We start from the raw sequence: 18,441 nt of genomic DNA, 5'->3' as shown, positions 1-18,441 counted from the left end.
CAAGACGTGCAATCAGCACCACCACACTCTCCTGCATCCGCATCACCGTCCAGAGCATCCACTCCGCTCGCAGCATCGGTCACCTCCATACTTCTAGTGCGCACATTATTCACTATAACTCATCTCAATGTCACACGTTTTTCAGCCAGATCACTTCATACACCGCGATCGCTCTGGAAAGCAGACGTACTCGAGGTACTTAGTCCTACTGTTGCCGAGTCTGCCAAAGCCTATCCGCTATGGAAAATTCGACGTCTTCGTGCGCTCAGTGCCGATCAGCTTCTTCGACTTAGCGCACAGTGATGCATCCCGAACATGGCATCCGACACCTCCTCATCATCGTACAGCAGGCTCACTGCGACAGGCTCCCGGCCCTCTATGGGAATCATCCGCCTCTCCATTGCACTCATCCGCCTCTCATCGCTACCGTTACTACGCCGGTGGCGTTCGCCCTAGTCGTCGCTCCGGAATGAACGTCCTACGGAGCGCTCTGATGCGACTTGAAGCTCCGCCACACCAGAGCGCTGCACGGGTTTATTGCAACCTGAGTGATTGCAAGGGTGAGGAGAATGTTCCCCCTCTGCCCACCGAGCGTCCAAAAGCTCAAGCGCTCCCAGCTTAGCAACGATCGCCGGCTCTCCGCTCCTCGGAATTTTCGATCGCACGCACCCGGGTTCCCGATCGTCGCTCGCTTCCAGACGAGCTTAGGGACGGCTACGCCGCTCCAATTCACTGTTAAGCTGGGCTTCTCGGTCGGTAGCGGGCTAAGCTTAGTCAGTAACCAAACGAATGTCAATATATGCACTCCATGCCGTCGTCACATTTCGACCCCCAATTTCTGGATTTTTTTCTACTTCATGGGATAAACTTGTATTGATCCTTTTTCGGAGGATTTCCTGGCCACCCCTCTCCTGAACAAGTTGTGTTCTTTAGCTAGAGACAGTATGTATTGTTTTGTTGCTTGATCAACGCCAAAATTTATGGACGACGGACAAGTGTTATAAAATTAGTGAAAGCAACGAGTGAAGTTAAGGAACTTGGATTATTATTTGATAAAACTAGAAATGTAAAATTTTGTTTTTTTTTTTTGTTAAAAATGTTTATTTGATTTAAACTAGCTTTTTCTTACCGCTGAGGCAACTTAATCGAATTACATATTGAACAAAAACAGAAAGATAAAGTGCTACCTTTACAATATCCTACATACATATTTACATTTATATTCTTGTGTATAAAGTGTATTATGTTATGCGTATTATGTTATGTGTATTATGTTATGTAAATTATGTTATGTGTATTTCGAGGCGTTGCGCATAGCCGATTGCCAAATCTTGAAGAACGTTTCCGACCATCGGGACCTTCAGGTTGCTCTCGATGTCCTTGTTTCTGATTCGCAATCATGGATTGCGCTACCATGTTTCCATATGGGAGATAAAATCGTCTTCTATATGGCAACTTTATTATGTAGAGTCTGCAGACATCGCTACCGACCTCCAAATGCTAACAGTGAGGGAGCAGATCAACAGGCACTCAAGTCGATACAATGAACGGCTTCTGGCCCACACCAACCACCTAGCGGCATCATTGGCCATCCCCATGACCAGACGAAGGCTGAAAAGACGGCATCCAGGTGACCTTAGGCAAAGAACTCGAGTACTACACCAATAACTAAAATGTCTTCGTAAATTATAAATTGTTGCTTATCGTTTGCTGTTATGTATCCTTGTTATGTTTGTTGCTGGTGTTAGTCCCTACGTTTTATAATCATTGATTCGGTTGATTAACGTATAAGTAAATATGAAATTATATAAAAAAAAAAAAAAATCTCTAGAGGAATATCTTTGTGCGCGTCTCACAAATAATTCAGATATTATTTGGGAGCTGATTCCATATTCCTATAGCATTTATGATTCTTATGCATATTAAATTGTTAAATCTGCTTGAAACCGTTTATGTTAATTTTTCAAAGAGATATGCTACTACTAAGTTATGTGTCAAAAAAGTTATACTCGTAACCAGTAGTAGCTTAAATATGTTATATACCTTGAAATGCTTTAAAAACTATCTTTACATTGTTATTATTGGCAGACATTTAAGTTTTTCCTTATAGAACGCTTTTAGTTTTTCTATTTCATCATTTACTGCGAAAATGCAAAGAGCCCTGTGGATGTTTTGGTTGCGAATATGCCATGGTGCCCCAGTGATAGTTCTCAAGATTTTGTATTGAGCGTGCTGTATAATAAATATATTGGTGTTGCTCGCGTTCCCCCAAACCTGTCAGCCATACGTCTATATTGGCTTTACATTGGAGTTGTAGAACAGGACCCTGTAGTCCAGAGACAGCGGCGATCGGGCGTTTATTATCCAATAGAGACTGCTAACTTTTAGTTTTAGGCTTTCGTTTGTGTAGTTGTCGTACTGCCTACAGAAAAGACTCTGTTGTAGAGAAACGACTTAAGTAATATATGGGTGTACACAGGAAATACGCGATCGAATGCCTGTGATACATTGCGCTGCAGTATTCTCGATTTTCAAAGGTTGTGCGAATCTCTAATGTGTCAGTTAACTAGCTCGATGTTTTTCACGGGAACCAAATTGATTTTATGTACATTAAAAGTAACATTGCGAAAAATTTTGACAGGCATGATAATAAACGTGTGGGTCTTTAAGATGTCGCCACCTTCGGCAAATTATCCGTTTCATTGAAGTGCTCTTTGGTAAACCACATTTTTTGTGATGTGTTGTGGTATTATTATTAGTGTATTACTGAAATTATCTAGGGACCAAAAAGCCGCTGGGATGTTAAAATTTCTAAGAACATGTAATAACAATGTGTTCGGCTGGGGGGAAACTTGTTGTCCGTTCCGTAAGATGAGCACAAATTATTATTAAAAAACACTCCCGCGCCGCAGTCAGCGAAAACACCGTAGAAATAGCGAAAAGTCACCACCAAACGAAGAGAAATAGTAGTAGGCCGGGGGGGCGTGGTTAATTTCAGAATATAAAATCGTGGACTTGGTCCGCTTTATTAGACTTCAGTATAGGAATTAAAATGTACAAGTTGGAGTGAGAGATCAGAACCGCCGATCGCCCAGAGTCGAAAGCCTCCGCTAGAAGAGCGAGAGAGCAAGCTGCGCAAGAGCGAAAGCTGAGAGCGAGAGCGCGCTGAGGAGCTTTGCAGAAGCGGGAGCGCTTCGGAGTCGCGCGGGGGGGAAACGAAAGCTCCTGACCTGAACACAATGGAACCACCATTAACTGGTAGCTTCACGCAAAGGATATCAACATCGTTGCACTTCTCGACAGTTATTAATTCGGACGTGAAAGTGGAGTCGACCGCTATAAGGACACCTCCCCCACATCTAATAGGGTGATCTAGCCGGAATACTGTGAACACACACAGCTGGAAAAAACTTCGGAGGTCAGAATCTCCGGCTTTAACCAAGTTTCTGTGAACACAATACTTGGGAAGCAAATTTGACACTATTAGAGTACATTTTAGGAAACGTACTACGTAAGCCTCTTGTATTCTCATAGAAGATACCAAGGGGGTTAGTTAGTTTTTTGGGACGGAATTGGAGAAGAGTAATTTCTACTGTCCTCTTTTTCTCTTTCTTTGCTTCGAATTCCTTGACAATCACATTTGGCCAGATTTGGGTAGAGCATAGAATTCCTCAGGAACATTTATTTTGAAAGATGAAATGTTCCTATCATAAGCAAATTAAAATTTTTCCACCCAAATTTTTTTTTTCGGCTTTTATTTTGCTTTGAATAAAACCTATAACATCTTCCGATGTTTGATCATGAGAAAGCCGCGAAACAACTAACTGTCTCGTTGGGGGTATTGCCATAAAGGGTTTTGGCAAGGCAATCTGATTATCCTCCTTACCAATTTCAGCCGGTAGTCCGGGCCTGACACCCTGGCAGGGAACTGGACTGGGGCTCTGCGGGGACAAGTGTTGGGACCCCCCAGGGGACAAAACGGATATGGGCAACACCGAGGGCACGGTTTCACCCGCGACACATTCGGATACCGAATCTTTTCTAGCACTTGATATTAGGATTATTGGAATTTGTCCTGATCAATAGAGCGTGAGATTAAGCAAATAACTATAACCGTTTCTAGCTGTCGCGACGGCACAAACAACATCAAACGGAGAAGGCACAAAAGGAAATGCAAAAAAAAAAAACAAAGCAATTGCAGCAGCCAACATTAAAATGTAATTAAATCCGTTCACTTTGGAAGAAGATAAGGAATCTTCGCACATGGGGTACAATCCGCTCTTATAACAAATTTGGCATTCGTTCCAATGGTGTTTTGTAAACCACATCATTGCTAGCATGAAAAATGCTTCAACGGTTCAATAATTCGTCTCTTTAGACTTAATTAGAGATTTCATAAAAGATTTGACAGCGCTATAGCGTTTTACACAAGTGCGAGCAAGACGACTATAAGGCACTCTAATGCATTAAAACAATGCATTAGCTACTTCATTGCAGCGAAAATCGATAAATCTACATAAAATATACAGTCTGTGGGTGCTGCTGGATTGCAGACTCTGGAGTCGAAGTGCCTCAGACGGTCACAAATCAAAGTAAATTTGTTCAAAATAGTAGAAGTCATTTTATATATTTTTTACGACAATTTACTGTAAATATATATTACGAAATAGTAATGTGTCGAAGTTTGATTGGGAATTTAGGAACCAATCGGACTCGTAATAATTATTTTTGAAATAATTATTATATATAATTATTTGTGGAAAATTGTATTTTTCTCGTATGGAATTTAAATCGAGAATATTTGAATTAAATACGGAATTCCGAAAATACGGTCACACTAATGCGTATATGGAAGCACACTTGGATTTCTAATTTAATCGGTTAGTTGGAATTTTAATATAAAATAATTTAAAATTATTTTATTTGTCTGGTCTTATTTGATTGACCGGTGCTGTATTTCGGAACCAATACGTGTGTGTGTATATATTTGTGCACTTGCCGTATGCAAGTGCAAAATAGCGGAGATAAGGAGAGGCGGAAAAAATTGCCAAATATTGGAGCGTCGTATGCAGACGATTATGTATGTATGTAAATACGTATTGCAGCTCAGGATAGAGCGAGGGAGTAAAACACAACAAATATATGTACGAATTAAATAAATTTGTATTTTTAGTAGCTGCGGACAGTTATTGTTGTAAATTTGTAAATATAAGTTTCGGAGTGAAGTGGACTGTAGTATGTATGTAATGTAAATAAATGCTAGCGGGAACACAGTAAACGAGAAGGAATTAAGAATAATTCGGAATTGGAAAGTTTTACTGTGGCTTAGGCATTTATTTAAACAAACACTTTATGAATTTTGGAACCCGTAGATCTTGTATAGAAATTATTTGGATATAATTTCTCGATTTGGGGAAATGTCAATGTTGACAGCGATTGTAGTTTTGTGGAGTGGACTGTATTGAATATGTATGTAAATGTAAATAAATGCTAGCGGGAACACAGTTAACGAAGAGGAATTGAGAACTATTGGAATTAAATTCTCACTGTGGCTATTGCATTAATTTATTTATTTTGGCACAAATGTAGAAAATGAAATTTGGATTTGGAATTGGAACTTATTATGCTGCCGTAGTGTCGGATCAATCGGACTTAGGATTTAGACAAATCATACAGAGAGATTAAGACGAATTGAGCTTCGCAAAACCTAACTGTATGACCGGCAGCAATAATATATTTGAACTTATCTTGTGCGGTGTTAAAGCCACCGGAGCTGCTGGTGGATGAAATCCGGCTCTGATGGACCAAATGTTTGAGGGGGGCGGCTTTAAGCTGAAATGCACTCGAAATAAGAACACGGAGACTTGACGGGGTTTTACGCGACGTGCGTCGATGTTTATTAGTAGAAGGAGTAATTGGTACTAAATATACAAAGGAAACTAATGCTAGGGAGAGCGGATTGGAAGCTCTAGGACTGGAAGTCCGGAGGAAGAGGGAGAGAAAAGGAGAGCATTCGGGATCACACTGCCTCCCGAAATTGAGCGCCTTTCTGGCGTGAACACGATAAAAAAATACAAAAATTAAGAAAATTGTAATTGAAAAGTGTATTAGCCAGCTTATTAGAGCTCGAAACTCAAAGTGGTCTCGCAATGAGAATTTTATTTTTATATAATTTCGTTGGTTATTGAACTGAAAAAATATTAGAAAATAAGGAAAAATAATATGTTTTCGGTGGCAAGGATATTGCGCTGTAAAATTAATTTGAATATTTTTTTTTGGTAATAATTAAAAAAATTGCATTATAGGTTAAAAACATAAATCGAAAGGTTTCCGCATTCATTTATGCGTAAATACTTTGACGTAGAATTCAGAAATTCATAGTAATACGTCGCGAATGGCGTTTTTATTGTTTACCTTATTCGATCGGTGTGACCGTCGTGCTACCAAAAAATCTAAGCGAAATTACACATATAGTTGTCCCTTTCAAGGTTTTATTTAATGAAATCTGCATTATAGTGTCATAGGGCCTTTAAGGGGGGGGTAAGGTTAATTCGGTGCAAAAAAGGCCACTTTTTAAAATTATTATTGTGGCGGAACGGCTAAAGTTAGCTTAATGAATTAAATACCATATAATAACACAACATTTAAATAATTTTTGATAAATTTTGTATTGAAAAATATTTAGAGGTAGAGAAGTTATAGGGAATCTCCTGAGTCGCCTCCAAAAAAAGTTGTTTTGCGGTGTACATCCTAACAGTCCACAGGATCATCCGATCTACAAAAATTATACCTCATTCGTTAAAGGATAAGTGTCCCGAGGTATTCACGAAGCGTTTTTATTTTTAAAATTTTTTCCCTATTTTTTATCAAAATTTGAAGTCAAAACCCCGATTTTTGACTAAAAAAAAACGTTATTTCTTAATTTAAAAATATATAAAAATTAAAAATTAAAAAAAGGCCGACGTGAATACCTGAGGAATTAGTTAAAGAATGTGTGTGCCAAATTTCAAATCGATCGGTCCAGTAGTTTTTCTGTAATCGTGTACACCGATTTGAAAAATTGCATTTTTCAGGAGAGCCCTTTAAACTTTGTGATTCTCATGCATTGAACACCAACCGACCTTCGTTCAACTCTGCATAACTTCGTCAATTTTCCCATGATCGATGTAAAACTTGGACACAATATTCTTAAGATATTAGGCCTTAAAAATAAAAAATAAAAAAAAAATTACGAAAAAAAAAATTAAATACCTTACCCCCCCCTTAACTGTTGTGTTCCCTGAATATTGCACCGCACATTTAGCTGATCCACCATCGACGAAATAAAATATATTTGCAGAAATCATCTGGTGATGGCACTATTGAACCACGCAAATGATACATTTGTCCTTGTATCTGTAATTGCAAACTGTAGTATGCGCACATATCGAATACGCACTGTACCCAGAGTACTTAAAGAGTGCGCACTGTAATACAATGTTGCAGTGTTTACACAATTCAAAGTCCCGGTCATAAACCATGAGTGGCCGAAATATGAACCGATCGCTAAGGCTTAGCCTGCACTCAGAAAGTGCTAGTGTTGGCATATTTGTGTCGAATGGACTACACGCGCATACCCCCTCGCGCCTCCACTTGTAAGCGCATAGCCAATGTACATAAGTACATTTCCTTATACATAAGAATACATATACACAGCCGTCTCTCTGCCGCTGCCTGCGAGCAGCGCAGCTACGAGACTTAGCTTACATTATAACTTAAGGAACTTTGTATAAATCAGAAACTCTTTGAGCATTAGAGCGGTATCATAGCTGCTCCTAATAGAAACTCAAAATATATTAAAAGATACTCTTGGAACTTTGAAGCGGCACCATGGCTGCTTCAATTTAATAAAACTAAATAATAAACTTAAATCCAAAATCTTATCCTTGGGGATTGTGGACAATAAAAGGACGAAGGTATTTCATGGCGACCGTGACTGTGATACAGAACCTGCAGTAAAAAAAGTGAAAAGAAATATAAATGTCGCAAGGAATAAGGCGTGGTAATATGCCTGCTTACCTCGAATTGGACGCATTCGAGACAGCGTTCAGAGCAATAGACCAGGCTAATGAAAGAAAGGAAGATATAGCACTTGATATACAAAACTACTTCGATAATCACCATGGCCAATACTGGCATTGCATCGTTGGAGAAAATATAGCATCTTCAGTGAGTGCCCAATGGGAAATGTTCCTCCACTATTATGTCGGAAAATGGGACATAGTTTTATTCAAATCGAAGGACAACACACAACAAGGCCAGTGAAAACAGAAGTGAATAAGCCAACACTAAAAAGCCCAAACACAACTCACCTCGCCACCAAGCAAAAAAAAATATAAATCAACATATAACGGAACAACAAAACCTTCTCTTCCGAAGCCAATCGCAAAGAAACCGCAAACCTGCCCGATCGACTGCCCAGGACATCAGCAGCTGAAACCCTTACAACACCAACCTGTGCGAAGACCAGCACCGGTGCCGCCTGAGCCCATAGGCCCAGGACAGCAGCAGCCGATAATACAAGTGTGAGTGGCAGGCCGCCTCTTACACCTTCGAGGGAGCGTCAGCGAAGCCAGGCCGGCGACGACCAGCGGACGCGGACGACACTGGACTCCGGAAACAGCAGAATATACAAACCTATGCACTGCGTTGCACAATTTTTTGCGAGTGCACTGTGATGCAATAATAGAAACCCAGAACAATACAGTATATGTACCAGAAGCATATAAAATACCAAGAAAAATGACGCTAGACATCAAAACAGTGGATTCCACTGCTAACGTAATAAATAAGGTAGAATCAAGCAATATCAACTTGTACTGGGTACACGTACTTCTGATAGTCATTGTTGTTATCATGTGCGCCAACTTCTTCAGTAAAATCTACAAACTGCACAGCAAGTGCTTGAAGAAGAAATATATAAGCCGAGGAAATGACCTCGATAAAATTAAAAAAAAAAGGCACTAACAACAATGATTATACACAATTGTTTAACACCTAAAACTTGAGAAAATGAAATAATAATAATAAAAATAAAATACAAACACAAACACTTCACACATTTTTAATGGCTAAATCCAAGTATGAATTGGAATGCAGTTTATAAAGAATTAGCCGATATAAAAACAAATTTTGACAAGTCATATAAATCTTTAGCTCAGAATAGACCAATCTAGAAGAATACACTTAGGAAACACGTCTGGATATTGGTAGAGTGCTTTAACGCAGCGCGATTAATAATATATGAGCATAGAGATAGGTTAACTCAGGATCATTGGACACAGGTATCTAAACTTCTGATACGCCTCCGATCTCATTTATTAACTGTTAGACAGAAATTCGGTTTGGAGATATCGGTACCAACCATATTAACCATACCAATAGCAGCCTCCGCTGTACCTGATCCTGAATCGTCAGAATCAGACGAAGAAGAACCTGAGGAACCACCTGAAGCAAGCCCGAAAATAGAAGAAGAAGATTTAAATAATCTTACTATTCCGGCAACCTACACTGATCTGGAATCAGAAGATTCAGACACTTCAGACAACTCAGAGGAAAATAAACTAAATAATACAATAACCATGGCCGACGAAAATTGCCCAAAGGGCATATATCAAAGAAATTTCTAGTGCCATACCAGAATTCAATTGCCAGAAATTACACCTACAACGATTCATAACGGCCTTGAAGTTAGTAAATCTAACTAAAGGGACATTTGAACACATCGCTGTAGAGGTCATTAAGTCCAAAATTGTTGGATCCACATTATACAGGGTTTAAAATGAGACTACCATAAACGACATAATCAAAAAACTGAAGGACACAATAGTCGGCGAAACATCCGATGTAATAAAGGCCAAAATGGCCAAGACTGTCCAGAAAGGCAAAACCGCCGAGAAATTTACCAATGACATAGACAACCTACGAAAGCTCTTAGAAGCTTCGTCTATCGATGAAGGCCTCTCAGCCGAACACGCTGATAAATTCAGCACAAAGGAAGCCATCACCACAATGGTTAAAAATTGTGAGCATGGCAGACTAAAGACAATATTGGAAGCTGGCAACTTCACGACCATGAATGAAGCCGTCACTAAGTATATACAATGTAGTACTGAAATGACGGGTAACGCCAACACCATATTGTATGCACAAAGAGGTAACTATCGCGGTAATAGTTACAGAAACAAACGGTAGGGGTAATGGCCGAGGTAATTACCGGAACAATGGCTACAACCAAAACTACCAAAATAACCAGAACAACGGTTATAATCGCAACAACAATAATAATAATAATAATTATTATAGAGGAAACAACCGTGGCGGAAACAACCGCAACGGAAACAACAACGGATCAAACCGTAACAACCAAAACAATGTCCGATTGGCCCAAACCAACTCGGAAAACCAACAAAACCCTTCAGATACTTAGAGCAAAAAAATAGCTCAATAAAAACAGTCAACCTGAATCTAAGCATTTATATAAAAATCAAAAACGAAAGTACACGTAAATGTTATACACTGTTACTTGATACTGGTGCAGACATATCTATACTAAAAGATAATATAGATAAATTTGAGATAATACATGATAAAGTACACACCGAAATATCGGAAATAGGCGAAGGAACAATATCTTCAACAGGCTTAGCCAGTGTAGAACTCACTAATGGCAAATATATCATTCCACACGACTTCTACTTAGTCGATCAAATCAAATTCAGATATTAAATCAAGAAATTGAGGATGGAATTTATATCGCAAACACGATATCCGATCACAAAAATACTTTTGTCCGAATTATAAATACAACAAATGCCACTAAGATTGTAAACCTAAATAATATCAAATACGAAACTTTGAATAATTATGATATAATAAAAGAAAATAACAAAGGAAGAGATGAATTCGTTATGAGCAAATTAACCAAAAACTTCCCGCCTTTGTTCAAAACTCAATTAAAAGATCTATGCACCAGATACACAGACATATTCGGACTCGAAACCGAATCTATAACAACAAATAACTTTTACAAACAAAAGCTTAGACTAAAGGATGACGAGCCCGTATATATCAAAAATTACAGAAGTCCGCACAGCCAAGTGCAAGAAATTCAGGCCCAAGTACAAAAGCTGATAGACGACAAAATAGTTGAACCATCAGTCTCACCTTACAATAGCCCTCTCTTATTAGTTCCGAAGAAGTCTCTCCCGGATTCTGACAAGAAAAAATGGCGATTAGTAATTGACTATCGTCAAATCAATAAAAAACTATTGTCAGATAAATTCTCTTTACCTAGAATTGATGATATTCTAGATTAGCTAGGTAGAGCTAAATATTTTTCATGCCTAGACTTAATGTCTGGTTTTCACCAAATTGAACTTGAAAAAAGTTCCAGGGATATAACGTCATTTTCAACGAGCAATGGCTCGTATCGCTTCACGCGATTACCATTTGGCTTGAAAATAGCCCCAAATTCATTCCAGAGAATGATGACTATTGCTTTCTCAGGATTAGAACCGTCTCAAGCATTTCTTTATATGGATGACTTAATAGTCATAGGATGTTCCGAAAAACATATGCTTAAGAACCTAACTGATGTTTTTGAGACATGTAGGAAACACAACCTAAAGTTACATCCTGAAAAATTTTCATTTTTCATGCATGAAGTCACAGTTTTGGGACATAAATGCACTGATAAAGGAATCTTGCCTGACGATAAAAAATATGACGTAATAAAAAATTATCCAGTCCCACATGACGCGGACAGCGCTAGACGATTAGTTGCATTTTGCAATTACTATAGGCGCTTTATAAAAAATTTGGCCGATTATTCTCGTCACATAACTAGGTTATGCAAAAACAAGAAAGGAAGCTAACTTCGGCACCCGGAAGTTTGTATACCCTTGCAGATTGGTTTTGAGGTTTATATTATAGATTTAAATGCTGAAAACACTCACAAAACAGAGTTTCATTACATGTTACCTATACTTATTATGTTTACAGTTTGACAGTTACAGTTTTACATTCCCAGTTTTACATTTTCTCTACATCTACCGATCGGTTTATATGGCAGCTATATGATACAGTTGTCCGATTTTTATGAAATTTATACCATAATTCTAGAATAATAAAAAAGCTTATATCTCAGAGTAGATAAGCATACGTTGAAAAACAACGAAACTATAATTTTTTTCCTATTTATTTCTCGACCGTTCCTATAGCAGCTATATCTAAAAAATGGTGCAAAAATGTTGAAAAACAGCAAAGTTATAATTTTTTTTCTACAAATATATCTAACATTTGTATGGCAGCTATATGATATAGTCGTCCGATCCGGCCCGTTCCGACATATATAGCAGTGAGAGCATATAGAAGACTATATGCAAAGTTTCATTCAGATAGCTTTAAAACTGAGGGACTAGTTTGCGTAGAAACAGACAGACGGACAGACAGACAGACGGACAGACGGACAGACAGACAGACGGACAGACGGACATGGCTAGATCGACTCGGCTGTTGATGCTGATCAAGAATATATATACTTTATAGGGTCGGAAACGTTTCCTTCACTGCGTTGCAAACTTCTGACTGAAATTATAATACCCTGCAAGGGTATAAAGATGTAAAATTCGAATGGACATCGGAATGCCAGAATGCCTTCGATCATCTTAAAACGGCACTTATAAATCCAACCTTGTTACAATATCCAGATTTTTCAAAAGAATTCTGCATAATAACTGATGCAAGTAAACAAGCGTGTGAAGCGGTTTTAACTCAAAACCATAACGGACTCAAACTTCCAATTGCATACGCATCAAGATCCTTTACTAAAGGAGAAAGTAACAAGAGTACTACTGAGCAGGAATTAGCTGCTATTCACTGGGCTATAAAACATTTTCTACCATATATTTATGGCAATCATTTCACAATTAAAACGGATCATAGACCATTAACCTATTTGTTTTCAACGGTAAATCCAAGTTCCAAATTAACTCGTATGAGGCTTGAATTAGAGGAATTCGATTTTACGGTAGAATACCTGAAGGGCAAAGACAATTATGTAGCTGATGCGTTATGAAGGATAACCATCAAGGAATTACAAAACATCACTGGATCAATAAATAAAGTCACTACACGATTTCAAAGTAGACAAAAATTCCGCGCGGAACATCAAGAAAAAGAATTGCCAATGCAATCTCTGAATAAAGCTTCTAAGCCCAACGTTTACGACGTCATAAACAATGACGAAGTACGTAAAGTAGTGACCTTGCATATAAAAGATATGTTATGTTTATTTAAACATGGCACGAAAATTATTGCAAGATATGAAGTTAGCGATTTATATACTAATGGAGTTGTCGACTTAGGTCAATTTTTCCAAAGGCTTGCAATGCAAGCCGGTATACATAATATCAGCCACCTCAAAGTGGCACCGTGGGAAAATATCTTTGATAAAATATCAACAGATAATTCCAAATTAATGGGCAATAAGATACTGAAAACATTAAGAGTAGCGCTACTCAACCCGGTGACCCTAGTATCAAAAGATACAGAGAAAGAAGCAATTTTGTCTACGCTACATGATGATCCAATACAAGGAGGTCACACAGGCATCACAAAAACCTTGGCCAAGGTCCAGAGACACTATTACTGGAAAAATATGTCCAACGACATAAAAGAGTACAAGAAAATGTCCGAAATGCCAGAAAGCTAAAGTAACAAAGCACACAAAGACCCCTTTTACACTAACAGAAACACCAGCACATGCATTCGACAGAGTGATAGTGGATACCATCGGACCACTACCAAAATCTGAAAATGGTAACGAGTATGCAGTCACATTAATATGTGATCTAACCAAATTTTTATTTGCAATACCGATTCCAAATAAAAATGCTAATACTGTAGCCAAAGCCATATTTGAATCTTTTATTCTGAAGTATGGTCCAATGAAGACGTTCATTACGGACATGGGAACAGAGTATAAGAATTCAATCATAGACGATCTGTGCAAATATTTGAAAATCAAAAATATTACATCAACAGCACACCATCACCAGACAGTTGGAACAGTAGAAAGAAGCCACAGAACAGTAGAAAGAAGCCACAGAACCTTTAATGAGTATATACGATCCTACATATCGGTTGACAAAACTGATTGGGACGTATGGCTTCAATACTTCGTCTTTTGTTTCAACACGACCCCATCTATGGCACATACTTACTGTCCACATGAGTTAGTGTTCGGTAAAACAAGTAATTTACCGAAACACTTCAATAGCATAGATAGCATAGAACCTCTTTATAATATAGATGACTATGCTAAGGAATCTAAGTATAGATTAGAACTAGCTTATAAAAGAGCTAGGGTTATGTTAGAATCGAATAAGAATAGGAATAAACTATTGTACGACCATAGAGTAAACGATATAGATATATCAGTAGGCGACCAGGTTTTGTTAAAAAACGAAACAGGTCATAAGTTAGATGTTAAATACACCGGTCCGTACGTAGTAACGGAAATAGGTGATAGGGATAATATAGTCATAGCCAATGATAAACGTAAGACACAAACAGTTCATAAGGATAGGTTAAAAATCTTTATTTCATAATTTGCATTTAGTATAGCCATACACACCCATATCTACACATTAATACACTTACACAATACAAAAAAAAAAAACAAAACCAAACAAAACTAAAACAAAAAAAAAGCAAAAACCAATTAAAAGTGTATTAATTAGTATAAAATAGCTTCACTTAGTTACGTTATTTTTCAAAAGGAGGGAGATGTAGTATGCGCACATATCGAATACGCACTGTACCCAGAGTACTTAAAGAGTGCGCACTGTAATACAATGTTGCAGTGTTTACACAACTCAAAGTCCCGGTCATAAACCATGAGTGGCCGAAATATGAACCGATCGCTAAGGCTTAGCCTGCACTCAGAAAGTGCTAGTGTTGACATATTTGTGTCGAATGGACTACACGCGCATACCCCCTCGCGCTTCCACTTGTGAGCGCATAGCCAATGTACATAAGTACATTTCCTTATACATAAGAATACATATACACAGCCGTCTCTCTGCCGCTGCCTGCGAGCAGCGCAGCTACGAGACTTAGCTTACATTATAACTTAAGGAACTTTGTATATATCATTAACTCTTTGAGCATTGGAGCGGTACCATCGCTGCTCCAAAAAGATACCCAAAATATATTAAAAGATACTCTTGGAACATTGAAGCGGCACCATGGCTGCTTCAATTTAATAAAACTAAATAATAAAACTTAAACCCCAAAATCTTATCCTTTGGGGATTGTGGACAATTTAAGGACGAAGATATTTCAAAACAATCATTTGTTGAAGAATCGTGTGATGTGTGTTGAACGAGTATATGTAGTTATGTGTTCCAATTCATTCAATTCATTTCAATTTGAACTTTAACGCATTGCAATATGGGCATAGAGTCGTCATAGATCCAATATCTAAATGTTCATCATCACTGTAGTTCGCAGGGGGATAATATAGGAAAGTCAAGCGATTGTATGATGCCAATTCCGCGATACCTTTCGAACGAATGCAAAACCGTGGAAATCGGTTCGTGCGTTCTGGAGTACTAGCATTATATAGATAAATAATTTGTTCGGGCTCAAAAATTAATCCGAATCCATAAGCTTGCTTAGACATAATTCATACAAGGCAAGCAAGTAGCTCTAAATCAATTTGTTCTACCGCAAATCCAATCTGGAACGGATTCTTCGCCAGCATCATTTCGTTCGAACGAGATTACAAAGGCTATCAGGTAACTGCAACTGTAAACTTTTCAATGGGATCATATCATCATCACATCATGGAAATTATCGATTATCATAATGTTTCCAAAGCCTGGAAAAGACCACTCGATTCTGTCTTCTTACAGACCAATCAGTTTATTATCATGCCTGTAGAAATTATTTGAAAAATGGCTGCTAACGCGCATAATCCCATGTCTGGGAGCTCACAACATCATACCAGCACATCAATTTGGCTTCAGAAGAAAGCATAGAACATTCGAGCTAGTTAACAGACTAATAGAGATTCGCACATATTTGATGATCGAGAATATTGCAGCGCAATATTTCTCCCATGTATTTCTAGCATTCGATCGCGTATGGCTCAACGGCCTCATAATTAAAATTAAAAAACTTTTGCCACAATTAAAGGTGGAGTCGTACATGGTAGCTACATTGGGCCAACCCTATTTGTCCTTTACACAGCGGATATTCCGACGTGCGACTGGCTGACAACATCCACTTTCGCGAATGCCACTGCCGTGCAACAACCTAACTCGCAAACCACCTAATGGTAGTTGATAAGTGGCTATCTGACGCGTATAAAAAACTAACAAATGTTTAAGCACATAACGTTCACTCTCAACAGACAAACAACCCATAGTTCTGCAGAAATATCAGTTTACATGGTATTAGACAAGCTACCGTATTGACTTATTTATTTCAATAAAAACCTTTAGCAAAATGTTTTTTTTTTTTTTGTTGTCTTTCAGATATACAAAGCTATTTGTTAATAAAAAAAATCATTATAATGGTTAATTATTAAATCTTGTTACTTACTTTGACATTTTATCAGCTTCCAAAAGCTGTAATTTGTAATAAGAATTTTTATTTCGCTGAATATCAGTCAAGCCGAGTACTACATTGTATTTATCTTTTCCGTGAACGTATACATGTGCGATATCCTCAAGGCCACTGTCCGGATCTACAGCTGTTCCATCCTTAACTTTTAACGTTTTTGAAATTGGCACAGATTTTGTATATATACTTTTGTTCTTTGAACTCTTTGAACCATCCAGAGGCACTCTTAGAAGGGGGTCAGTACCCCAATTACACAGGCTCATACTATTTATATAATTAATAGCTCTGTCAGCGTCAGCTTCCACAAAATCCAAATATTCTAAGGGTACAATATGTATTCCAAGTTTTTTTGCAGACTCCATACGGATAGATTTTTTTTTTATTTCTGATTCGGTGGATAATATGGCTATGGTTGTATCAGATATTTTATTATCATATTGGCCGCCCAATTTTTCTATTCTTCTCTTTATTTCAATCTCCATATTTTTCATACCGATAACGGAAAACTTCAAATTGTACAATGGAGGCTTTTTACGAATAATTTTTGGACTGAAATGAAATATAAATAAATATATAAGCTCAATTTAATAGTATAGCATAATGGTATTTATTGCTTGAAAAGTATATCGCGGGTGAAACAAAAATCGCTTACAGACTCTCCAGAGGCATAAAAGAAAAATAAATCCCAGCAGAAAACTTTACCATATATTACTTCAATTTTATATTTATAAAAACACTGCGATTCGTAATGGCTTCTTTTTGCTTCTAGCGTCTTTTGATATACGCCTTCAGGCCACGTTTCAATACCCCATATTAAGCTTCATGCATTATTTGCCCTGTGTAAAAACGATAGGACTATGGTGTAGACAAGAGGATAATGTTGACTTTTTGGTTTTTTTTTATACCTTAACAAGCTATTAAAGGTTTGACAATAATATTACAATTCACAAATTGCTATTTTCGAACCTATAAAGTACATATATGTAAAAAGGAAAGGGATCGAAGCAGGCCGAGAGCTTGGAACTGACAGCAGCTAAGCAGGAACAGAGAGAGAATTATTCATTGTGTTTTGGGAGTTCAGCAGTTACAGTTGAAATTAAGCAGATATAGAAGCAGAAAAAGTAACAAAAGTTGAAAAGAAAACGGAAGAAGCAGATAATAGGAAAGAAAACTTGCACAGTTTTAGAAACATATAATATCCGAAAAATTATTATAATAAACGTAACACAAGAGGGAAATACCCATCTTACATTTGGGGGCTCGTCCAAACCTAAATTGCAAGTCCGGAGAAGTTTAAAAGGCGGATAGCGGAAGGGAATGAGTGTGAAGCCGTATTACACTAGATCTGTCGCAGCGGATAAAACTATCAGAATGGATAACTTTGGTAAAGCTGGTGAACAGGAGAATGACGATGAAGTTAAAAGCATGCATGAACTTTCCGAATCAAGAGGAGAACAAAAGGCTGCAAGAAGAAGCATGCAGAATCGTGTCGGAACAAGTGGAAGGCAGAATGATACAGCTATAGCAGTTGAGAGCAGCTCGATCGACGAAAACACAAAAACGCTGAAAGACCTTGTGCAGCTGCTTGCCATAAAGTTTGGAGCGGAGGAGCAGAACAGTGGATGCTCGATTACAGCGGAAAGCTTCGCGAAAATTATTCCAGAGTTTGACGGAGAATCCATTCCAGTGAAGTACTGGTTCGACAATTTTGAGCAGAATGCTGCAGCCTACGGGTTGAACATAAAGCAAATGTATGTCCAGGCTCGGGCG

At 38.0% G+C, this 18,441-nt stretch overlaps 1 protein-coding gene across 2 annotated transcripts in view; it reads right to left on the bottom strand.

The window, feature by feature from the left end:
- Positions 1–18,441, bottom strand: part of Parp1 (Poly-(ADP-ribose) polymerase) — a 152,796-nt gene that overhangs the window by 12,902 nt on the left and 121,453 nt on the right. For both annotated transcript variants that reach the window (XM_041776398.2, XM_041776399.2), the window contains exon 5: positions 16,651–17,220. In XM_041776398.2, the coding sequence (XP_041632332.1) occupies positions 16,651–17,220 (570 nt within the window). The remainder of the gene's footprint in view (positions 1–16,650; positions 17,221–18,441) is intronic.

The sequence above is a fragment of the Drosophila kikkawai genome, chromosome 3L (assembly GCF_030179895.1).
Source record: "Drosophila kikkawai strain 14028-0561.14 chromosome 3L, DkikHiC1v2, whole genome shotgun sequence".
NCBI lineage: Eukaryota > Metazoa > Arthropoda > Insecta > Diptera > Drosophilidae > Drosophila > Drosophila kikkawai.
Note: the sequence above shows the minus strand (reverse complement) of the source record. Positions and strands in the feature narration are given on the sequence as shown.